General features: G+C 52.4%; 1 protein-coding gene across 4 annotated transcripts; it reads right to left on the bottom strand.

Annotated features, from left to right (window-relative positions):
- Positions 1–30: 30 nt before the first annotated feature.
- RBBP5 (RB binding protein 5, histone lysine methyltransferase complex subunit) lies at positions 31–22284 on the bottom strand. 4 transcript variants are annotated; one of them, XM_038162261.1, is made up of 14 exons: positions 22135–22284; positions 21206–21231; positions 20285–20457; positions 18727–18867; positions 17382–17544; positions 15956–16065; positions 15712–15831; positions 13751–13904; positions 13153–13224; positions 11439–11556; positions 9908–9977; positions 7539–7768; positions 5922–5999; positions 31–759 (listed from the first exon to the last, which is right to left on the bottom strand). In XM_038162261.1, exons 1-14 carry the CDS (start codon positions 22151–22153, stop codon positions 731–733), a joined length of 1503 nt encoding a protein of 500 aa, XP_038018189.1. In that variant the 5' UTR covers positions 22154–22284; the 3' UTR covers positions 31–730. The 4 variants fall into 4 exon arrangements, with proteins under 4 accessions (XP_038018189.1, XP_038018190.1, XP_038018188.1 ...); XM_038162262.1 differs by having other exon boundaries at positions 31–756; XM_038162260.1 differs by having other exon boundaries at positions 31–756; positions 5805–5999; positions 22135–22283.
- Positions 22285–24827: the final 2543 nt, after the last annotated feature.

The following is a 24827-nucleotide window of genomic DNA, read 5'->3' as shown; positions in this document are numbered from 1 at the left end:
AAAACCAGAAACCCTTTGGAGAAGTTCTGCTTCAGTTCTGACAAAAAAATTGGTTTTCATTTATCAAGGAGGAGCCTGGAGGAGAATTTCCCAGGGAAGAGAAGGAACAAAAGAACTGGAAAGGACAGGAGGGAACTTCAGCAGAGCTTTGGGAATCACAGGCTGGGAAAAAAAAACCATTGGAAAATGACTTTTTTTTATCTAAAGCTGCTCCTTCTGCCACCGGCAGAGCGGGAAAAACAAACACAAAACCGAGGCAGATTCCAGAGGGGCCTCAGCTCCTCCAATCCCACTGGAAATTCCTGAAAATCTGGGCTGGGATCAGCAGCTCTGCCCTGGGAAAAGCCAGGCACGGCGAGTCGGGAATTCCCAGCTGGAAAAGGGGGACTCGGCAGGAGACAGTCAGAATCCAAACTCCCACCTTGGGCTGTTCTTCCATCCAGGAATGCAGAGAGATTTTGGGAGATTAAAAGGCTCTGGAGTGGCGGGGAAGGGGTCCAGGTCACTTTGGGACAGGGATTTGTCCCCAAAATTCCCGGCTGGAGCTCAGTGCCTGATCCGGGAGGAGGGGGCCGCTCCCTCTTGCAGAGTCATTCCAAAATCCTGCCCCAAATCGCTCCCCGAATCCTTGGAATTCAGTCTGTGCCAGTCCTGCCTGGGAATTCCAGCGTTTTCCACACTGGGGAGCCAAGAGAGGAAAGGAGACAGGGAGAGGAGGGAGAGTCTTCATTCATAGCAACTCTGAGATTGCACCACCTGCTGAAGAGAGGAGACGGGACATGAGCGCGGCCCCGGGGGGATCCAGGCAGCAGAGCCGGGGAGAGGGGAAACCGGGAAAAATGGGGAAAAATGGGGAAAATGGGGGGAATGGGGGGAAATGGGGGGGAATGGGGGGGAAATGGGGGGGAAATGGAGGGAAAATGGAGGGAAATGGGGAAAAGGGGGGAAAAGGGGGGAAAAAGGGGGAAAAAGGGGGGAAAACGGGGAAAAAGGGGGAAAAAGGGGGAAAAAGGGGGAAAAAGGGGGGGAAAGGGGGGGGAAAGGGGGGGAAAGGGGGGGGAAAGGGGGGGGAAAGGGGGGGGAAAACAGGGGGAAAAGGGGGGAAAGGGAGGGGAAAAGGGAGGGGAAAGGGGGAGAAAGGGGGGGAAAAGAGGGGAAAAGGGGGGAGAAATAGGGGAAAATGGGGGAAAGGGGGAAAAATGGGGGGAATGGGGGGAAAATGGGGGGAAAATGGGGGAAAAGGGAGGGAATGGGGGGAAAATGGGGGGAAATGGGGGAAAATGGGGCAAAAATGGGGCAGAAATGGGAAATGTAGGAAAAAATGGGGAATGCAGGGAAAATGGGAAATGCAGAAAAATAATGGGAAATGTAGGGAAAAATGGGGAATGCAGGGGAAAATGGGAAATGCAGGGGAAAATATGGGAAATATAGGGAAAAAATGGGAATGTAGAAAAAAGATAGGAAATGCCGGGAAAAATGGGAAATGCAGGGAAAATGGGAAATGCAGAAAAAAAAGGGAAATGAAGGGGAAAAATGGGAAATGTAGGGAAAAACATGAAATGAAGGGGAAATGGGAAAGAAAGGGAAAAAATGGGAATGAAGGGGAAAATATGGGAAATGCAGGGGAAAATGGGAAATGCAGGGGGAAAATGGGAGAGGGTGGGATTTTGTAGCTAAAACCCCAAAATTTCAGCACCAAGAGGCTGCTTGGTGACAGCTCTGGGATTTATTTGAGATTCCGGGAGTGCAGCACGGCTCGGAAATTCTTTATTCCCAAACTTAGCTGGTGTCAAATAATTTATAATTCCCACAATTTCTAAGGAAGAACCAAGGAAATGAAGCCCCACCTCAGTGTGGGTGAAACCAGAGCAGAGGATTTTATTCTGAGCTGTAAAATGATGAAACTGCTCCTGGTTTTAGGCTGAAAGCTGAATTTAACACCAAAAAAAACCTGATTTTAACGTTTTCTGCCAGCAGAAGATGAATGAAGAGAAGGAATGAATTCCAAGAGGGAATGCCAGCCCCAGCCATGCCACTCCCACATGGAAATCCCAAAGATTTCCCAGGAAAACTCTCCCTGAGCAGCTGCTTCAGCAGAATTCATGGAATTCCCACTCCCCGCAGGCAGGGTGGGAAAGGGAGCCTGGATCCAAATTCCATGGAATTCCAGGGGGTTTGGAATGTGCTGGAACCTCTGGTGGGCCAAAATGTTGGGAATTTTGGGTACAAGGCACAAAGAGAACAAAGGGAGGAGGGAATTCCATGGAATTCTGCGGGTTTGGGAAGAGCCAAGGATGGATTCTTTGCTCTCCCAACGTGGCTCCCACAGAGATTCCAGCACTGGGAATCTGCTGGATCCTTTCCAATTCCAGGAAAATGTGGATTTGCACGGAATGTCATGGTTTGGGTGGGAAAGGACCTTAAATCCCATCCCATTCCACCAGCCCAGGATGCTCCGACCTCAATCCTTGGACATCTCCAGGGATTCCTCTGGGACCTCCCCACCATTCCCGGCAGGAATTTTTCCCTGTTTCCCTTCATCCCACAGGCAGCAAAGCCCAAAAGCAGATTTTAGGGAGCTCCGCCACCTCCAGCTGATGGGAAAATCCAGAGGGATTTGGGTCTAAACCCCTTTTTGAGGAAAACAAATTCCCAGGTTGGCTCAGGAGTCTCATCCCAACCTAAAAGCAGGGAAACAAATCCCAGAGTTTCCTGCAGGGAAATAAATCCCAGAACTTCCTGCAGGGAAATAAATCCTGGAATTTAATAAAGGGAAATAAATCCCAGAGTTTCCTGAAGGGGGAAGTAAATCCCAGAGTTTCCTGCAGGGAAATAAATCCCAGAATTTCCTGAAGGGAAATAAATCCTGGAATTTCCTGCAGAGAAATAAATCCCAGAGTTTCCTGCAGGGAAATAAATCCCAGAACTTCCTGCAGGCAAATAAATCCCAGAACCTCCTGAAGGGAAATAAATCCCAGAGTTTCCTGAAGGGAAATAAATCCCAGAACTTCCTGCAGGGAAATAAATCCCAGAGTTTCCTGCAGGGAAATAAATCCCAGAATTTCCTGCAGGGAAATAAATCCCAGAGTTTCCTGCAGGGAAATAAATCCCAGAGTTTCCTGCAGGCAAATAAATCCCAGAACTTCCTGCAGGGAAATAAATCCCAGAACTTCCTGCAGGGAAACAAATCCCAGAGTTTCCTGCAGGGAAATAAATCCCAGAGTTTCCTGCATGGAAATAAATCCCAGAATTTCCTGCAGGGAAATAAATCCCAGAGTTTCCTGAAGGGAAACAAATCCCAGAATTTCCTGCATGGAAATAAATCCCAGAACTTCCTGCAGGGAAACAAATCCCAGAGTTTCCTGCAGGGAAATAAATCCCAGAACTTCCTGCAGGGAAATAAATCCCAGAGTTTCCTGCAGGGAAATAAATCCTGGAATTTCCTGCAGGGAAATAAATCCCAGGGTTTCCTGCAGGGAAATAAATCCCAGGGTTTCCTGCAGGGAAATAAATCCCAGAGTTTCCTGCAGGGAGATAAATCCCAGAGTTTCCTGCAGGGAAATAAATCCCAGAATTTCCTGCAGAGAAATAAATCCCAGAGTTTCCTGCAGGGAAATAAATCCCAGAGTTTCCTGCAGGGAAATAAATCCCAGAAATTCCTGCAGGGAAATAAATCCCAGAGTTTCCTGCAGGGAAATAAATCCCAGAGTTTCCTGCAGCAGCAGCAAATCTGCACCAAAATCCTTCCAAGCAGGGCTGGAAAAGGAGGGGAAAAGCAGAAAAAGCAGGGAAGGAGTTTGGCTGCTCTGCTGCTGGATCTGGAACATTCCAGAAGGATTGGGAATGGGATTTCCCAGGGAGAAAATCACTCCAAAGAAAACCAGGAATTAGGGACAGCAGCTGAGTACAAAGTTACAGTCAGCACCCCCAGTCAGGAAATGGTCATTAAAAATTAAATGGTCATTAAAAATTAAATGTTAATCAAAAATTAAGTGTTAATTAAAAATTAAAGCTTTTTTTTTTTTTTTTTTTCTGAGAGCAGCCTCTCCAACGTGGAAAACCCAAGGATCCAGCACTGTTTGGAAGCCAAGGATTGGGATTCTCCTTGGAAATCCCAATTTGCACCTTCCAGGCCATGATCCCTTCTCATTTCTGTTGTTGATATTAATTAGCAGCAATGAAAGCAATAATTAACATAAAATTAATCACCTCCAAGCCAGCCCTGTGAGGATCCAGGTGCCATCCTTGAAAATCCCTCAAAATCTTGGAAAATCCCCCAAAATTCCCCTCCCCGAGAGGCAAATCCCACCCAAACCCCAACGCCAGGATGCTCCTGGCTGCTCCAATCCTGGATTTTTCCAGGTGGAAACATTCCCAGAGAACATTCCCAAGGTTTTCCCATCAAGAATTCCCATTCCTGGGAAACAACAAGGATCAGGACAAGCAACACCAAGGAGCTGAGCAGGAAGGGGAGGGAAAAAAGGGGATCAATCACTCCTGGAAATTAAAGGGATGAAAATAATCCCTAAATTCCTAAAATCCACGGCAGCAGCTGCTGGGATCAAGGAAATGCAGAATTTGATCCATCAAATCCATCTCTGGAGCTGGGCTGTGTCCCAAGGCTGAGTTTTGGATTAAAATCTTTGAAAAAAAACATAATTGGAGCCAAAATTGTGCTCTCTGTGCTGGAGCTGGAGGAGCTTTTCCAAAGAAAAGGAGGAAATTTCCCAAAAAAAAGGAGGAAATTGGAGAATGGGAAATGTTTGAGACTCGGGTTGGGTCCCAACAGAGGTGTCCTGCTCTGGAGGCAGCAAAATACGGCAAAAAAAGGGGGAAATCTGAATTTTTCCCTATTTGCAGCAATTGTGAAGGAGGAAAATCCCAAATTTCTCCTGCTGTGCGGCCACTGGAGATTAAACTGGAATTCCACTGGAATTAAAGGGGAATTCAACTGGAATTCAAGTGGAATTCAAGTGGAATTCAAGTGGAATTAATTAAACTGGAATTAAAGTGGAATTCAAGTGGAATTCAGCAGGAATTTAACTGGAATTCAAGTGGAATACAACTGAAATTAAAGTGGAATTCAAGTGGAATTAAAGTGGAATTCAGTTGGAATTCAACGGGAATTCAAGTGGAATTCAAGTGGAATTTTGGAATTTTAGAACTTTGGAATTTTTGAATTTTTGAATTTTTGAATTTTAGAATTTTGGAACTTTGGAACTTTGGAACTTTGGAATTTTTGAATTTTGGGATTTTGGAACTGGAATTTTTGAATTTTTGAATTTTGGAACTTTGGAATTTTGGAATTTTAGAACTTTGGTATTTTTGAAATTTTGGAATTTTTGAATTTGGAATTTTGGAACTGGAATTTTTGAATTTTTGAACTTTGGAATTTTTGAATTTTGGAACTTTGGAATTTTTGAATTTTGGAACTTTGGAATTTTTGAATTTGGATTTTTGAATTTGGAATTTTGGAACTTTGGAATTTTGGGACTTTGGAATTTTGGGACTTTGGGATTTTTGAATTTTAGAACTTTGGTATTTTTGAATTTTGGAACTTCTGAACTTTGGAATTTTGGAACTTTGGAATTTTTTAAAACTTTGGAATTTTTGCATTTCCCCCACTCCCAGACCTCCACTCCACTCCAATTTCCCACTCAAACACCCCCTCTTCAAAAACAACCCCAATTCTGCCTCTCCTTGCCAGCAGCTGAGCGCGGAGCGAGGACTCTCGGGGCGCTACAGGGACCTGCACGCATCGGGGTGACAAAGCAAGGCCACCGGGGAGGTGACACCGTCCTTACCTGTCAGGGGCTGGCCCAGCTCCGCCTGCACCTTGCCCTTGGCTGCTCCTTCCAGAGGCAAAGCGCCTCTGTCCCCTTTGTAGAGTTTCGGTTTAAATGGAGAATCTTTGTCTTTACCTTTTGATCCCTTGGGCCTGCCCGCCTGCTTCTTCTTGGATTTACCGTCGCCCTTCACGCCCAGCAGCGGGTGCACCTCTGCGGGGGGACGGGGGAAGGGGGGGAACGGAGGGGAAATGGGGTTTGGGGAGAAATTGGGGGGCAAACGGAGGGGAAATGGGGTTTGGGGGGAAAACGGGGGAAATGGGGTTTGGGGGAGGGAAACAGGGGAAACGGGGGGGGCAAACGGAGGGGAAATGGGGTTTGAAGGGGGGAAAATGGGGGAACGGAGGGGAAATGGGGTTTGGGGAGAAATTGGGGGGCAAACGGAGGGGAAATGGGGTTTGGGGGCAAACGGAAGGGAAATGGGGTTTGGGGGGAAAGCGGGGGGCAAACGGAAGGGAAATGGGGTTTGGGGGGCAAATGGAAGGGAAATGGGGTTTGGGGGGGGGAAATGGAAGAGAAATGGGGTTTGGGGGGAAATGGGCAAATGGAAGGGAAATGGGGTTTGGGGGGGGAACGGGGGAAATGCAGGGGAGATGGGGTTTGAGGGGAAAGTGGGGGGCAAATGGAAGGGAAATGGGGTTTGAGGGGGGGAATGGGGGAAATGGAGGGGAGATGGGGTTTGGGGGGGAAAACGGAGGGCAAACGGAAGGGAAATGGGGTTTGGGGGACAATCGGAAGGGAAATGGGGTTTGAGGGGAAAGTGGGGGGCAAACGGAAGGGAAATGGGGTTTGAGGGGGGGAATGGGGGAATGGAAGGGAAATGGGGTTTGAGGGGAAAGTGGGGGAAATGGAGGGGAGATGGGGTTTGGGGTGAGTTGAAACCATGAAATCCCTCCCAGTGCCCCAAAACCCTAGAGATCAGACCCCTCCCAACACCCTTGGAATGATTAGATGCCTTCCAATACCCTAGAACCCTGAAATACTCATCAGATCCCTCCCAAGACCCCAAAACCCTTGGAAGCAGTTCCCTCCCAAACCCCTCGGGATCAGATCCCTCCCAACACCCCAAACCCCTGGGACCACATCCCTCCCAACACCCCAAACCCCTTGGGATGAACCCCCCAAACCCCAAATCTCTTGGGATCTGATCCCTCCCACCACCCCAAACCCCTGGGGATGAACCCCACAAACCCCAAATCCCTCGGGATCTGATCCCTCCCAACACCCCAAACCCCTGGGGATGAACCCCCACAAACCACAAACCCCAAACCCCTCGGGATCTCATCCCTCCCACCACCCCAAACCCCTGGGGATGAACCCCCACAAACCCCAAACCCCTTGGGATGAACCCCCCAAACCCCAAATCCCTCGGGATCTTATCCCTCCCAACACCCCAAACCCCTGGGAATGAGCCCCCCGAACCCCAAACCCCTGGGGATGAACCCCCCAAACCCCTGGGGATGAACCCCCCAAACCCCAAACCCCTGGGGATGAACCCCACAAACCCCAAACCCCTGGGGATGAATCCCCCAAACCCCAAACCCCCGGGGATGAACCCCTCAAACCCCAAACCCCTCGGGATCTGATCCCTCCCACCACCCCAAACCCCAAACCCCTGGGGATGAACCCCACAAACCCCAAACCCCTGGGGATGAACCCCCCGCACCCCAACCCCCCGGATCTCACACCCACCGTCATTGGGGACTCCCTGCAGCTCGATGGTGGTGGTTTTGGGTTTTTTCTTGGGGTTCTGGGGCCCGTCCGAGGAGCCGGGCCGTTTCCTGTCGGGGCCCAGGGCGTCGTCGGGCAGGGCGCCGGGCAGGGCCTCGGGCGGGGGCCCGTAGGGGTTCTCCTCGGGGTCCTCCACCTCGGGGGCGATGGGCAGGTACAGCAGCGCCCGCGCGTCCTCCAGCTCCTCGTCGCTGCGGGGACGGGGACGCCGTCGGTCTGGGGTGGGGGTTGTGGGGTTTGGGGTGGGGGTTGTGGGGTTTGGAGGGGTTGGGGTGGGGTTTGGGGTGGGGATTTTGGGGTTTGGAGGGGTTGGGGTGGGGTTTCGGGTGGGATTTGGGGTTTGGGATGGAGATTTGGGGGTTTGGAGGGGTTGGGGTGGGGTTTGGGGTGGGGATGATGGGATTTGGGGTGGGGATTTTGGGGTTTGGAGGGGTTGGGATGGGGTTTGGGGTGGGGATGATGGGGTTTGGAAGGGGTTGGGGTGGGAGTTGGTGAGGTTTGGGGTGGGGTTTGGGGTGGGGGTTTTGGGGTTTGGAAGGGGTTGGGGTGGGAGTTGGTGGGGTTTGGGGTTTGGGGTGGGGATTTTGGGGTTTGGGGTGGGGTTTGTGGTGGGGTTTGGGATGGGGATTTTGGGGTTTGGGATGGGGATTTTGGGATGGGGATTTTGGGGGGGTTGGGGTTTGGGATGGGGATTTTGGCGTTTGGGATGGGTTTTGGGGTTTGGGAATGGGGTTTGTGATGGGGTTTGGGGTGGGGATGGCGGGGTTTGGGAACGGGGTTTGGGATGGGAATTTTGGGGTTTGGGAATGGGGTTTGTGGTAGGGTTTGGGATGGAGATGGGGCTTGGGATGGTGATTTTGGGGTTTGGAATGGGAATTGTGAGGTTTGGGATGAGGATTTTGGGGTTTGGAACAGGAATTTTGGGGTGGAGATGGTGGGGTTTGGGATGGGGTTTGGGGGGGGTTGGGGTGCGGTTTGGGATGGGGATTTTGGGGTTTGGGGCAGTTGGGGTGGGGTTTGGGGTGGGGATTTTGGGGTTTATAAAGGGAATGTTTAAAGGGAATGCTGTGTTTCCTAAAGGGCACGCTGTGGGGTGTACAGGGCACACTGGGGTGTACAGGGCACACTGGGGTGTACAGGGAATGCTGTGGGGTGTGTACAGGGCACACTGGGGTGTGTACAGGGCACGCTGGGGTGTACAGGGCACGCTGTGGGGTGTGTACAGGGCACGCTGTGGGGTGTACAGGGCACGCTGTGGGGTGTGTACAGGGCACGCTGTGGGGTGTACAGGGCACGCTGTGGGGTGTGTAAAGGGCACGCTGTGGGGTGTGTAAAGGGCACACTGTGGGGGGCACGCTGTGGGGTGTACAGGGCACGCTGTGGGGTGTGTAAAGGGCACACTGTGGGGTGTGTAAAGGGCACACTGTGGGGTGTGTACAGGGCACGCTGTGGGGTGTGTAAAGGGCACACTGTGGGGTGTGTAAAGGGCACACTGTGGGGTGTGTACAGGGCACGCTGTGGGGTGTACAGGGCACGCTGTGGGGTGTACAGGGCACGCTGTGGGGTGTGTACAGGGCACGCTGTGGGGTGTGTACAGGGCACGCTGTGGGGTGTACAGGGCACGCTGTGGGGTGTGTAAAGGGCACACTGTGGGGTGTGTAAAGGGCACACTGTGGGGTGTGTACAGGGCACGCTGTGGGGTGTGTACAGGGCACGCTGTGGGGTGTGTACAGGGCACGCTGTGGGGTGTACAGGGCACGCTGGGGTGTGTACAGGGCACGCTGTGGGGTGTACAGGGCACGCTGTGGGGTGTACAGGGAATGCTGTGGGGTGTGTACAGGGCACACTGGGGTGTGTACAGGGCACGCTGTGGGGTGTGTAAAGGGCACGCTGTGGGGTGTACAGGGCACACTGTGGGGTGTACAGGGCACGCTGTGGGGTGTACAGGGCACGCTGTGGGGTGTGTAAAGGGCACGCTGTGGGGTGTACAGGGCACGCTGTGGGGTGTACAGGGCACACTGTGGGGTGTACAGGGCACGCTGTGGGGTGTACAGGGCACGCTGTGGTGTGTACGGGGCACGCTGTGGGGTGTACAGGGCACGCTGTGGGGTGTACAGGGCACACTGGGGTGTACAGGGCATGCTGTGGGGTGTACAGGGCACACTGGGGTGTACAGGGAATGCTGGGGTGTACAGGGAACGCTGTGGGGTGTACAGGGCACGCTGTGGGGTGTGTACAGGGCACGCTGTGGGGTGTGTCCTATGCTCCGTGGAGGTTAATTAGTGTCCCTTAACGAGCTGCGGGGTCAGGCAGTGCTCCAGGCCCAGCACCTGCTGCAGAAGGCGGCGATGGGATCCACGCTGGTCACGTCCACCTCCTCATCCTCGGCAGCATCTGCACCTGGGGCAGGGAAAACGGGGATTAAGGGCAGGAAAAAACCCTAAAAAACCCCACTGAGATATTTCCTACCATGGCACAAAACGAGCCCAAAATTCAAATGTCATTAATTCAAATTAAAACACAAAACAAACTGAAATATTTTCTATTAAAGCAAAAAGCAAATCGAAAATATTTCCTATAAAAGCTAAAAAAATTTGTATTAAAGCAAAAATCAAATCTAAAATATGTCCTATTATAGCACAGAACAAGCCTAAAATAATTCAAATTAAAGCATAAAACAAACTTAAATATTTCCTATTAAAGCAAAAATCAAATCTAAAATATTTCCTATAAAAGCAAAATAAAAGTCAAAAAAAATTGTATTAAAGCATAAAACAAATCTAAAATATGCCCTATTATAGCACAAAACAAAATAATTCATATTAAAGCTGAAAACAAATTTAAATACTCCAAATTAAAGCAAAAAACAAATCAAAAATGTTTTTTAATAAAACACAAAACAAACCTAAAGTAATTCAAATTAAAGCATAAAACAATCTGAAATATTTCCTATTAAAGCAAAAATCAAATCTAAAATATTTCCTATAAATATAATATTATATAATTATATAATATATATATTATATAATTATATATATTATAATATTATATATAATATATATAATATATATAATATTTCCTATCCTCATTCCTGGATTTTTATTTCTTTTTCTTCTGGATTTTGGGCACCACCACGTGGCCAGGGAGGATCTCAGGGAGGTTGGGAATTCCCAGGGATTTTTTGGGAATTTTTGGAGAATTTTTTGGCAAATTTTTGGGATTTTTGGAGAATTTTTGGGGAATTTTTGGGGAATTTTTGGGGAACTTTTGGGGAACTTTTGGGGAACTTTTGGGGAATTTATTTGAGTTTTTGGGAATTTTTGGGGGATTTTTGGGGATTTTTGGGGATTTTTGGGGGGGGGATTTTTGGGGATTTTTTGAGAATTTTTTTGGCAAATTTTTGGGATTTTTTGAGAATTTTTTGGGAATTTTTGGGGAATGTTTTGAGAATTTTTTTGAGTTTTTGGGAATTTTTGGGGGGATTTTTTTGGGATTTTGGGGGGGATTTTTTGGGAATTTTTTGAGAATTTTTGGGAACTTTTTGGGATTTTTTTGAGAATTTTTGGGGAATTTTTTGGGAATTTTTTGAGAATTTTTTTTAGGTTTTGGGAATTTTGGGGGGATTTTTTGGGATTTTTTTGGGGGGGATTTTTGGGAATTTTTGAGAATTTTTGGGAACTTTTTCAGAATTTTTTGAGAATTTTTTGAGAATTTTTTTGAGTTTTTGGGAATTTTGGGGGGATTTTTTTTGGGATTTTGAGGGGGGATTTTTTTGGGAATTTTTTGAGAATTTTTTTGAGAATTTTTTTTGAGTTTTTGGGAATTATTGGGGGGATTTTTGGGGGATTTTTGGGGCAGCACCTGTCTGCTCTGGCTCGCTCTTATCCTCATCCTCGATGTCAAATTCTGATTCCCTCTCCTCATATTCCACATTTTCATCCAGCTCCTTGAAATCAGGGGCAAAAGCGCTCCAGTTTTCCTGAAAAAAAAACCATAAAAAAGCAGTTTTAACATCAACAAACAGCACAGGAGTCCTTGGATTCCTGGAATTTGGAGGATCTAAATATCCAGATCCCAGATTCTCTGGGAATTCCATCCCAGCCCCTCCCAGGGAAGGATTTATTCCCAATATCCCACCCAAAGCAGCCCAGGGAATCCTGGAACGGGTTGGGTTGGATCACCAGCTCCACACTTCTCCCTATCCCAGGTTGCTCCAACCTCACCTGGGACACTCCAGGGATGGAGCAGCCACAATTCCTCTGGGAATTCCATCCCAGCCCATCCCAGGGAATATTTTCTCCCAATATCCCACCCAAAGCAGCCCAGGGAATGCTGGAATGCTTTGGGTTCAGGGATCACCAGCTCCACATTTCTCTCAGGTTGCTCCAACCTGGCCTGGGACAGTCCTAGGGATGGAGCAGCCACAGCTTCTCTGGGAATTCCATCCCAGCCCCTCCCAGGGAAGGATTTATTCCCAATATCCACCCAAAGCAGCCCAGGGAATCCTGGAACGGGTTGGGTTGGATCACCAGCTCCACACTTCTCCCTGTCCCAGCTTGTTCCAACCTCACCTGGGACACTCCCAAGGATGGAACAGCCAAAATTTCCCTGGCCAAGCCCATTCCAGACCCAATTCCCAAGGGAACGACCCCAAACCCTGAATCACCACTTGGCTCTGAGCCCATGAAATCCTGAAACGTTTTGGGTTCAGGGATCACCACCTTCACAGCTCTCCCTGTCCCAGCTTGCTCCAACCTCACCTGGGACACTCCCAGGGATGGAGCAGCCACAATTCCTCTGGGAATTCCATCCCAGCCCATCCCAGGGAATATTTTCTCCCAATATCCCACCCAAAGCAGCCCAGGGAATGCTGGAATGCTTTGGGTTCAGGGATCACCAGCTCCACATTTCTCTCAGGTTGCTCCAACCTGGCCTGGGACATTCCCGGGGATGGAGCAGCCACAATTCCTCTGGGAATTCCATCCCAGCCCCTCCAAAGGAAGGATTCATTCCCAATATCCCACCCAAAGCAGCCCAGGGAATGCTGGAACGGGTTGGGTTGGATCACCAGCTCCACACTTCTCCCTGTCCCAGCTTGCTCCAACCTCACCTGGGACACTCCCAAGGATGGAGCAGCCAAAATTTCCCTGGCCAAGCCCATTCCAGACCCAATTCCCAAGGGAACGACCCCAAACCCTGACTCACCACTTGGTTCTGGGCCCATGAAATCCTGGAACACTTTGGGTTCAGGGATCACCACCTTCACAGCTCTCCCTATCCCAGCCTGCTCCAACCCGGCCTGGGACACTCCCAGGGATGGAGCAGCCACAATTCCTCTGGGAATTCCATCCCAGCCCCTCCCAGGGAAGGATTTATTCCCAATATCCACCCAAAGCAGCCCAGGGAATGCTGGAACAGGTTGGGTTGGGTTGGACCATCAGCTCCACACTTCTCCCTGTCCCAGCTTGCTCCAACCTCACCTGGGACACTCCCAGGGATGGAGCAGCCAGAATTTCCCTGGCCAAGCCCGTTCCAGACCCAATTCCCAAGGGAACGACCCCAAACCCTGGCTCACCACTTGGTTCTGGGCCCAGATGGACACCACGCCGCTGGAGATGGAGGCGATGATGGGCCGCACCGGGTGCCACTGCAGCCGCCGCGCCGCGGAAACGGGGAGACAAAAACAAACTGTCACTGTCACACTCCCTGCAAAAATCCCTCCGCCCAGGACTTTGCTCCTGGGAAGATGAGAAGGCTCAGAGAAAAAGGAAAGCAGGAATTGTCTGATTTGTTTCTCCTGTGTTTTGCTGCTTTGGAAGGGGTTTGGAGGTGATTGTGTCATTGGTTTCTGTGAGTTGTTTTCACTCTTTGGCCAGTCAGGGCCAAGCTGTGTCAGACTCTGGAGAGAGTCACGAGTTTCATTATTATCTTTTAGCCCTCTGTCTGTATCCTTTCTGTGTTCTTTAGCAGAGTTCAGTGTGGCATTCTTTAATATAATACAGATCATAAAATAATAAATCAGCCTGCTGAGAACACGGAGTCAGGTCCATCACTCCTGCCTTCATCTGGGCACCCCACAAATATACCACAAACCCCTTCCTTAGCAAACACCAGGAATTGTGACAGCTGAACTCCCAAATCCCAAGGAACTCGGGGGCAGGGGGGCTCCTCACAGCCACGTCCAGGAGCAGCTCGCCGCGGGTGCCGTGCAGGATCTTCACCAGGTTGCCGATGCTCTTCTCCCAGATGTAGAGCGCGTGCTGCCGCGCCGAGCCCGCCACGATGTACTCGCCGTCCCCCGAGAAGCAGCACTTCTTCCAGGGGGTCCTGCAGCCAGGGAACAGGATTCCTCAGGTTTAGCTTTTTATGGTTTTCAGATTCTGGGCTCCTTTATATTTATCAGATTTTTTTCTTTTTTTTTTTTTTTTTTTTTAATTATTATTTATGTTTAAACTTTATATCCGCCCCCTGAGAAGCAGCACTTCTTCCAGGGGGTCCTGCAGCCAGGGAGCAGGGTGGGATACCTGGGCTTAGCTTTTTATGGTTTTCACAGTCTGAGCTGCTTTCAGATTTAAGCTATTGTTATTAGTGTTTTTATTATTATTATTATTATTATTATTATTATTATTACAGCACTTCTTCCAGGGGGTCCTGCAGCCAGGGAACAGGGTGGGATACCTCAGGCTTAGCTTTTTATGGTTTTCACAGTCTGAGCTGCTTTCAGATTTAAGCTATTATTATTATTGTTGCTATTATTATTATTATTAATATTTAAACTTTATATCCGCCCCCCGAGAAGCAGCATTTCTTCCAGGGGGTCCTGCAGCCAGGGAACAGGGGTGGGATACCTTGGGCTTAGCTTGTGTGGTTTTCACATTCTGGGTTGCTTTCAGATTTAAGCTATTATTATTATTGTTTACTATTATTACTATTATTACTATTATTATTATTATTATTATTATTATTATTATTATTATTATTATTATTATTATTATTATTATTACAGCACTTCTTCCAGGGGGTCCTGCAGCCAGTGAACAGAGTGGGACACCTCAGGTTTAGCTTCTTATGGTTTTCACATTCTGTGTTGCTTTCAGATTTAAGCTATTATTATTATTATTATTATTATTATTATTATTACAGCATTTCTTCCAGGGTGTCCTGCAGCCAGGGAACAGGGGTGGGATGCCTCAGGTTTAGCTTGTGTGGTTTTCAGATTCTGGGCTGCTTTCATATTTCTGGGTTTTTTTGTGGTTATTTTTGTTGGGATTTCTTTATTATTATTTATGTTTAAGCTTTATAGTTTAGGTTTTAGCTTTTCTATTTTTCAGATTCTTCCCCAAACCCCTCCCTGTGCCCCTCACTTGTCCCCACACGTCTCTCATGCCCCTCACCTGTCCCCACACCTCTCTCCATGCCTCTCAGCTGTCCCCATGCCCCTGCCCTGTCCCCATGCCCTGCCTTCACCTGTCCCCAAGCCCCCGCCCTGTCCCCAGGCCCCATCCCTGTTCCCAAGTCCTGTCCCCAGCCCCTGCCCTCATCTGTCCCCAGGCGCTGCCCTGTCCCCAGGCCCCTCACCTGTCCCCTGGCCCCTCACCTGTCCCCATGCTGTCCCAGGCTGTCCCCATGCCCTGCGCTGTCCCCATGCTGTCCCAGGCTTTCCCAGGCTGTCCCCATGCCCTGCCCTGCCCTGTCCCCTGCACTGTCCCCAGGCTCTGCCCTGTCCCCAGGCTGTCCCCAGGCTGTCCCCATGCCCTGCGCTGTCCCCAGGCTGTCCTCAGGCTGTCCCCAAGCTGTCCCCAGGCTGTCCCCATGCCCTGCGCTGTCCCCATGCCTTGCCCTGTCCCCAGGCTGTCCCAGGCTGTCCCCATGCAGTCCCCATGCTGTCCCCGGCTGTCCCCACCTGTTGACCAGGTCCTGCCCTGTCCCCTGCACTGTCCCCAGGCTCTGCCCTGTCGCCATGCTGTCCCAGGCTGTCCCCATGCCCTGTGCTGTCCCCATGCTGTCCCAGGCTGTCCCCAGGCCTGTTCCCAGGCTGTCCCCATGCCCTGCGCTGTCCCCATGCTGTCCCTGGCTGTCCCCATGCTGTCCCCATGCCCTGCGCTGTCCCCAGGCTGTCCCAGGCTGTCCCCACCTGTTGACCAGGTCCTGCAGTTTCTGCATGGGCTCGGGCTCGCCGTCGCGGCCGCAGGTGAGGATCTCGCGGCCGTCGTAGACGCGGATGATGCGGTCGGCCGTGTTGATCAGGAAGCAGCTGCAGCGCAACGGGGACAGAGCGATGAGGGACCGCCCGGGGGATGGATGGCAGACCCCGTCCCGTGGCACGGCCGGGGGGCCGGGGGGCTCTCTGGGGGCTGGGACCCCCCCGGGGCGCTCACCTCCCTTTGCGGGCGAACTCGATGGATTTAATGGCCGTGGTGTTGCTGGTCCCTGTGGTCACTCTGAAGGAAGCAACAAGATCCTGAGTGTCTGTTTTTAAGACCAAGATCTGAAGATTGAGCAGACAGAGAACAATCAGTGGCTTCACCTGCAACGGAACCCGGGGAGCCCGCCCGGGGACGCTGCAGGAGCTGCTGAGACAGAAACGCCGGGAAAGCATCCCAAAAATGTGTGAAAACTAAGCCAGACAAAGATCCCAGAGCCCCTGAGGTTGGAAAACCCCTCCAGGATCCTCAAGCAATGGCTCACCTGTTCCCCAAACCCTGCAGCCACCTCTGCATCTGTCCCTGCTCCCTGAAGCCATCCCTGTGCCTGTCCTTGTTCCCTAAATCCATCCCTGTGCCCCTCACCTCTTTCCAAACCCATCCCTGGGCCTGTCCTTGTTCCCTAAATCCATCCCTGTGCCTGTCCTTGTTCCCTAAATCCATCCCTGTGCCTGTCCTTGTTCCCTAAATCCATCCCTGTGCCCCTCACCTCTTTCCAAACCCATCCTTGTGCCTATCCCTGGTCCCTAAACCCATCCTTGTGCCTGTCCCTGTTCCCTAAATCCATCCCTGTGCCTGTCCCTGTTCCCTAAACCCATCCCTGTGCCTGTCCTTGTTCCCTAAATCCATCCCTGTGCCTGTCCCTGTTCCCCAAAACCATTCCTGTGCCCCCAGCCCGTTCTCCAAACCCATTCCTGTTCCCAAACCCAAACCTGTGCCCCTCACTGCTCCCCAAACCCATCCCTGTGCCTGTCCCTGTTCCCCAAACCCATCCCTGTGCCCCTCACCCATTCCCCAAACCCATTTCTGCTCCCCAAACCCATCTTTGTGCTGCTCACTGCTCCCCAAAACCATTCCTGTTCCCAAACCCAAACCTGTGACTGTCTCTGTTCCCCAAACCCCCCCCCCCCGTGTCCCTCACTGCTCCCCAAATCCATCCCTGTGCCCCTCACTGCTCCCAAACCCCTCCCCGTGCCCCTCACTGCTCCCTGTGCCCCCCTCCCGTGCCCCTCACTGCTCCCCAAACCCAAACCTGTGCCCCTCACTGTGCCCCAAACCCCCCCGTGCCCCTCACTGCTCCCAAAACCCTCCCTGTGCCCCTCACTGCTCCCCAAACCCCTCCCCATGCCCCTCACTGCTCCCCGTGCCCCTCACTGCTCCCCAAACCCCCCCGTGCCCCTCACTGCTCCCAAACCCCCCCGTGCCCCCCACCCACGGAGGTGCCCAATCCCCACCCGGAGCACTCAGCGCCACCTCAGGGATGCAGACCCCAAACCCCCCTGGCGCTCCCAAAGCCTGATCCCCCTTTTCCCTGGGGAATTCCCGCTGCTGCCCTGGCCTGGGGGCAGCAGGAACGGCCGGTGCCCGGGCAGGGGCTGACCTTGCCCTTGGCATTGCCCGTGTAGATGTATTCCCCCCGGCGGTCAAACGAGGCCACCACGTTGAGGTCGGAGTCGTCGTCCACGGGCAGCACCACGTGCTTGGAGTCCGACAGGGTCAGCATCACCGGGGCCGACTTCATGGGACACACCAGCACCCGGTTCCTGCAACACAGGGCAGGTGGGACCCCAGCCTCCCTCGGGAAGGGGCTCCACGGCTAGAGCAAAAAACATGGAGAGGGATCGAGGAATTCAGATCTTGGGAAGGGGTTCCATGGTTAGAGCTAAAGAAGCACGGAGATGGATCAAGGAATTCAGGAGATTTTGGGAAGGGGTTCCGTGGTTAGAGCTAAAAAACATGGAGGTGGATGGAGGAATTCAGATCTTGGGAAGGGTTTCCGTGGTTAGAGCTAAAGAAGCGTTGAGCTGGATCAAGGAATTCAGGAGATCTTGGGAAAGGGCTCCATGGTTACAGCAAAAAACCATGGAGGTGGATGGAGGAATTCAGATCTTGGGAAGGGTTTCCATGGTTAGAGCTAAAGAAGCATGGAAGTGGATCAAGGAATTCAGGAGATCTTGGGAAGGAGTTCCATGGTTAGGGCAAAAAACCATGGAGGTGGATGGAGGAATTCAGATCTTGGGAAGGGGTTCCATGGTTAGAGCTAAAGAAGCACGGAGATGGATCAAGGAATTCAGGAGATTTTGGGAAGGGGTTCCGTGGTTAGAGCTAAAAAACATGGAGGTGGATGGAGGAATTCAGATCTTGGGAAGGGGTTCCATGGTTAGAGCTAAAGAAGCATGGAGGTGGATTGAGGAATTCAGGAGATCTTGGGAAGGAGTTCCATGGTTACAGCAAAAAAACATGGAGGTGGATGGAGGAATTCAGATCTTGGGAAGGGTTTCCGTGGTTAGAGCTAAAGAAGCACGGAGATGGATCAAGGAATTCAGGAGATTTTGGGAAGGGGTTCCGTGGTTAGAGCTAAAAAACATGGAGGTGGATGGAGGAATTCAGATCTTGGGAAGGGTTTCCATGGTTAGAGCTAAAGAAGCATGGAGGTGGATTGAGGAATTCAGATCTTGGGAAGGGGTTCCATGGTTAGATCTAAAAAACACGGAGATGGATGGAGGAATTCAGGAGATCTTGAGAAGGGTTTCCATGGTTACAGCAAAAATTCAGGTTAGAGCAAAAAAACATCCCAGTCCCTCCCAGTCATCCCAGTCCATCCCTGTCCATCCCAGTCCCTCCCAGTCCCTCCCAGTCATCCCAGTCCATCCCAGTCCATCCCAGTCCATCCCAGTCCATCCCAGTCCCTCCCAGTCCATCCCAGTCCCCCCCAGGGCACTCACTGGTCGCGGGGGTGGTACTGCACTTTGAGGATGGGCGAGGGGAAGCGGAAGCGCTGGTCGCAGTCCCCGGACAGCACATCCCACTGGGACACGATGTTGTCGGTGGAGGCGCTGACCAGCTTGTGCCCGTCCCGGCTCCAGCTGCGGCACAGGGAGGGAATTCCCAAAAGAGTTATTCCATAAAGGGCAGGGGGGAAAGGAGCTCAGGGAATTCCCAAAAGAGTTATTCCTTGAAGGGCAGGGGGGAAAGGAGCTCAGGGAATTCCCAAAAGAGTTATTCCTTGAAGGGCAGGGGGGAATGGAGTTCAAGAAATTCCCAAAAAAAAAAGTTATTCCTTAAAGGGCTTGGGGCAAAGGAGCTCAGGGAATTCCCAAAAAGTTTTCCTTCAAGATCGGGGGGGAAAGAAGCCCAGGGAATTCCCATTAAAGTTATTCCTTACAGGAATCAAACACAACCATGGGGAAAAGGAGCTCAGGGAATTCCCATTAAAGTTATTCCTTACAGGAATCAAACACAACCATGGGGAAAAGGAGCTCAAGGAATTCCCAAAAAAGTTATTCCTTGAAGGGCAGGGGGGAAAGGAGCTCAGGGAATTCCCAATGAATTTATTCCTTAGAGGGGTAAAATGCAGCCAGGGGGAAGAGGAGCTGAGGATTCCATGGGGACTCCCTGGGGATTCCAGCTGCTTCCACGGGGATTCCCACAGTTCCTTCGCTCTGCCCACCACAGGGAGCACACGGGCTGGATGTGGGATTGGTGGGAATCTGGGATTGTTGGGATTCTGGGATTCTGGGATTCCAGGGCCGCTCACCACAGGGAGCACACGGGGTGGATGTGGGATGGTTGGGATTTTGGGATTGTTGGGATTCTGGGATTGCCAGGGCCGCTCACCACAGGGAGCAGACGGGGTGGATGTGGGATGGTTGGGACTCTGGGATTGTTGGGATTCTGGGATTGCTGGGATTCTGGGATTCCCAGCTCTGCTCACCACAGGGAGCAGACGGGGTGGATGTGGGATTGCTGGGATTCTGGGATTGCTGGGATTCTGGGATTCCCAGCTCTGCTCACCACAGGGAGCAGACGGGGTGGATGTGGGATGGTTGGGATTGTTGGGATTCTGGGATTGTTGGGATTCTGGGATTCCCAGCCCTGCTCACCACAGGGAACACACGGGGTGGATGTGGGATTGTTTGGATTCTGGGATTGCTGGGATTGTGGGATTCCCAGGGCCGCTCACCACAGGGAGCAGACGGGGTGGATGTGGGATTGCTGGGATTTTGGGATTGCTGGGATTCTGGGATTCCCAGCCTCGCTCACCACAGGGAGCAGACGGGGTGGATGTGGGATTGCTGGGATTCTGGGATTGCTGGGATTCTGGGATTCCCAGCCTCGCTCACCACAGGGAGCACACGGGGTGGATGTGGGATTGTTTGGATTCTGGGATTGCTGGGATTCTGGGATTCCCAGCCTTGATCACCACAGGGAGCAGACGGGGTGGATGTGGGATTGCTGGGATTTTGGGATTGCTGGGATTCTGGGATTCCCAGCCTCGCTCACCACAGGGAGCAGACGGGGTGGATGTGGGCGCTGATGATCTTGGCGATGCCGCGCGTCAGGAAGTCCCAGATGACGATGCGCCCGTCGTTGCAGCCCACGGCCAGCAGCGTGCCCCAGCGGTTGAAGGTGCACGTCAGCGCCATGCTGATACAGTCCAGCGTGCCGTCCGCCTCCTGGGGACAGTGGGGACAGCGTGGGGACAGCGTGGGGACAGCGCGGGGACAGCAGGGACAGCGTGGGGACAGAGGGGACAGCGCGGGGACAGCGCGGGGACAGCGCGGGGACAGCAGGGGGACAGCGCGGGGACAGAGGGGACAGCAGGGGGACAGCGTGGGGACAGTGGGGACAGCGTGGGGACAGTGCGGGGACAGTGCGGGGACAGTGGGGACAGCGTGGGGACAGCGCGGGGACAGCGGGGACAGTGCGGGGACAGCAGGGGGACAGCGCAGGGACAGAGGGGACAGAGCGGGGACAGCAGGGGGACAGCGCGGGGACAGAGGGGACAGCAGGGGGACAGCATGGGGACAGCGCGGGGACAGCAGGGACAGTGTGGGGACAGCGTGGGGACAGCGGGGACAGCGTGGGGACAGGGCAGGGACAGAGGGAACAGTGCGGGGACAGAGAGGACAGCGCGGGGACAGGGTGGGGACAGCATGGGGACAGTGTGGGAACAACACGGGTACAGTGCAGGGACAGCATAGGGACAGCATGGGCAGTGTGGGGACAGTGAGGGGACAGCATGCAGGACAGCGTGGGGACACCATGGGGACAGTGTCTGGGCAGGACCCATCAAACACAGTGACACCCGGCCAGGCCCAGTGACACCCAGTGACACCCAGTGACACCCAGTGACACCCAGTGACCCTCGCTCAGCCCCGCTGTGCCGGGCAGGCTCGGGGCCGGCTCGGGCAGCGCCGGTACCTCGGGGTAGTTCTGGCCGAAGGACTCTGCGGAGGAACGGGAAGGGAAGGCGGCGCTGAGCGAGGCGGCCCCGCCGAGCCCGCCCTGCCCCTGCCCGGTGCCGCCGCTGCCGGCGCCCGCCCAGCCCCGCTCCCTCCTCGTTCCCGGTCCCGGTCCCGCTCCCAGCCGCGCCTCCCCCGTTCCCGTTCGCACCGAGCAGCCCCGGGGCGGTGCTGCCGCCCCCCGTTCCCTCCCCGCTGCCATTCCCAGCGCCTGCCGCTCCCGCGGCGCCCCGCTGCCGCTGCCGTTCCGCCCCCCATCCCCATCCCCATCCCCATTCCCGCTCCCGCTCCGCTCCCCATTCCCATTCCCCCTCCCGTTGCCGCTCCGGTTCCAATTCCCGTTCCTGTTCCCATTCCCCCTCCCGCTCCCTCTCCCATTCCCATTCCCACTCCGGTTTCCATTACCGCTCCCGTTCCCGCTCCCATTCCCTCTCCCGCTCCCGCTCCCTCTCCCATTCCCATTCCCTCTCCCGTTCCCGTTCCCTCTCCCATTCCCATTCCCATTCCCTCTCCCTCTCCCGCTCCCATTCCCTCTCCCATTCCCTCTCCCTCTCCCGTTCCCTCTCCCATTCCCGTTCCCGTTCCCTCTCCCATTCCCGCTCCCTCTCCCTCTCCCGCTCCCTCTCCCTCTCCCACTCCCGTTCCTGCTCCCGTTCCCTCTCCCGTTCCCGTTCCCTCTCCCTCTCCCGTTCCCTCTCCCTCTCCCGTTCCCATTCCCTCTCCCTCTCCCATTCCCTCTCCCATTCCCATTCCCTCTCCCGCTCCCATTCCCATTCCCTCTCCCATTCCCGTTCCCTCTCCCGTTCCCTCTCCCATTCCCGTTCCCGTTCCCTCTCCCGTTCCCGTTCCCTCTCCCGCTCCCTCTCCCGTTCCCTCTCCCGGTCGCACCGAGCAGCTCCAGGTTCATCGCGCCGCCGATCCCGCTCCCTCCGCTCCCGTCGCCGAAGGACCCCGCGGGGGCCTGCCCGGCGCCGCGCCTCGCCGTTCGCCTGACCAACCGCCGCTCCTTTCCCCCGCTCCCGCCGCGGCTCCCGGCGCCTCCCGGGCCGGCTCCGCCCGCCCCTCCCGGCGCGCTCGGGGAGCGGCGCCGCTCGCTCCCGGCGCGGCGGCGGGGCCGGGAATGGGCGGCGGCGATCAGGCAGCGCGGCGGGCAGCCCCGGCGCGGCGCGCGGAAAGAGCCGGGTGAGCCCCACGGCCGCGCAGGAAGGTTCCGGGAAGGGGGAGCGGTAATAAAGTAGCACCAATCATTAAATTAATTAAAATAATTAATATTCTAATGATTAACTAAAACACCAGGGGGAAGCTGGGCCCTTGTCGGTATTGCCTGGATTTCTACTGGAAAGACTGGCTGCTCTTGGAACAAAGGAAAGAAAAAATAAAAGGAAAGAAAAAATAATAAAAATTTTATTAATAAATAAAGAAAACAAAAAAACCTATTTAAAAATTATAAAATAAAATATAAAACAAAATACTAAAATATAAAACAAAATACTAAAAATATAAACCAAAATATTAAAAATAAAGAAAAATAAAGAAAATTAATATTAAATAATATAAAACATTAAAACCAGAGAAAAGATAAATAATAAAGTAGAATAAAATAAAGTAGAATAAAATAAAGTAAAGTAAAGTAAAGTAAAGTAAAATAAAATAAAATAAAATAAAATAAAATAAAATAAACCCTGATTTGAGGGATAAAAAGCTGTGGAATCTCCCAACACCAACTCCAGGCAGGCAGAGAAAATAAACTTGGGACACACCAAAACCCCGCCAAAAAATTCCCCAGGGAAATTCCCAAGACCCCAGCAGGGAATTGCGGGGGCGGGATCGCAGGCACAGAGCTCGGCCTTCACTCCCCTTCACCATTCCCGCTGCTCCGGCGCCATCCCGAGGCCATTCCCGCTTTTCCAGGGGTTTTTCCTCAGACCCATTCCCGCTTTTCCAGAGGTTTTTTCTCAGAGCCATTCCCGCTTTTCCAGAGGTTTTTCCTCAGACCCATTCCCACTTTTCCAGGGCTTTTTTCTCAGAGCCATTCCCGCTTTTCCAGGGTTTTTTTTCCTCACAGCCATTCCCGCTTTTCCAGGGGTTTTCCCCAAGGCCATTCCCGCTGTTCCAAAGGTTTACCCCCAAGGATCATTCCTGCTTTTCCAGAGGTTTTCCCAAGGGCCATTCCCATTTTCCCAGAGGTTTTTCCTGAGGTCATTCCTGCTTTTCCAGAGGATCCACCCAAATCCACTCTGGAATGCCAACACAGGGGCTGGATCCATAAAAACCCCACTCTGGAATGGCAGGAGAGGTTGGATCCATAAAAAAACCACTCTGGAATTCCAACCCAGGGATTGGATCTGCACAAATCCACTCTGGAATACCAGAACAGGGACTGGATCCATAAAAACTGCACTCTGGAATGGCAGGAAAGGTTAAATCCATAAAATACCCACTCTGGAATGGCAGGAGAGGTTAAATCCATGAAATTCCCACTCTGGAATGGCAGAGCAGGGACTGGATCCATAAAATTCCCACTCGGGAATGGCAGGAGAGGTTGGATCCATCCAAATCAACTCTGGGAATGCCAGAACAGGGGCTGCATCCATGAAATTCCCACTCTGGAATGGCAGGAGAGGTTAAATCCATGAAATTCCCACTCTGGAATGGCAGGAGAGGTTGGATCCATAAAAACCCCACTCTGGAATGCCAGAGCAGGGATTGGATCCACCCAAATCCACTCTGGGAATGCCAACACAGGAATTAGATCCATAAAATTCCTACTCGGGAATGGCAGGAGAAGTTGGATCCATAAAATTCCCATTCTGGAACAGCAGGAGAGGTTGGATCCATCCAAATCAACTCTGGGAATGCCAGAACAGGGGGTGGATCCATGAAATTCCCACTCTGGAACAGCAGGAGGGAGGATGGATCCATCCAAATCCACTCTGGGAATGCCAGAACAGAACCACTCTGGAATGCCAAAATGGGCTGGATCCATGAAATTCCCACTCTGGAATGGCAGGAGAGGTTAAATCCATAAAAATCCCACTCTGGAATAGTAGGAGAGGTTGGATCCATCCCCATCCCTCTGGGAATGCCGGAACAGAACCACTCTGGAATGCCAAAACGGGCTGGATCCATAAAAACCACTCTGGAATGGCAGAGAAGGGAGTGGATCCATAAAATTCCCACTCTGGAATGCCAGAGCAGGGATTGGATCCACCCAAATCCACTCTGGGAATGCCAACACGGGAATTAGATCCATAAAATTCCCACTCGGGAATGGCAGGAGAGGTTGGATCCATCCAAATCCACTCTGGGAATGCCAGAACAGGGGCTGGATCCATAAAATTCCCACTCTGGAATGGCAGGAGAGTTTAAATCCATAAAATTCCCACTTTGGAATGGCAGGAGAGGTTGGATCCGTCCCCATCCCACTGGGAATGCCAGAACAGAACCACTCTGGAATGCCAAAACAGGGGCTGGATCCATAAAATTCCCGCTCTGGAATGGCAGGAGAGTTTAAATCCATAAAATCCCCACTCTGGAACAGCAGGAGAGGTTGGATCCGTCCCCATCCCTCTGGGAATTCC

The sequence above is a fragment of the Motacilla alba genome, chromosome 26 (assembly GCF_015832195.1).
Source record: "Motacilla alba alba isolate MOTALB_02 chromosome 26, Motacilla_alba_V1.0_pri, whole genome shotgun sequence".
Lineage (NCBI taxonomy): Eukaryota > Metazoa > Chordata > Aves > Passeriformes > Motacillidae > Motacilla > Motacilla alba.
Note: the sequence above shows the minus strand (reverse complement) of the source record. Positions and strands in the feature narration are given on the sequence as shown.

Coding starts and splice junctions, on each gene's coding strand:
- RBBP5 (XM_038162259.1), bottom strand. Junction 18,868..20,284: donor CACCCCGTCTGCTCCCTGTG/GTGAGCGAGGCT, acceptor CCTGTGCCGCAG/CTGGAGCCGGGACGGGCACA. Junction 9,978..11,438: donor GAGCGAGCCAGAGCAGACAG/GTGCTGCCCCAA, acceptor TCCCTGCCCCAG/GTGCAGATGCTGCCGAGGAT.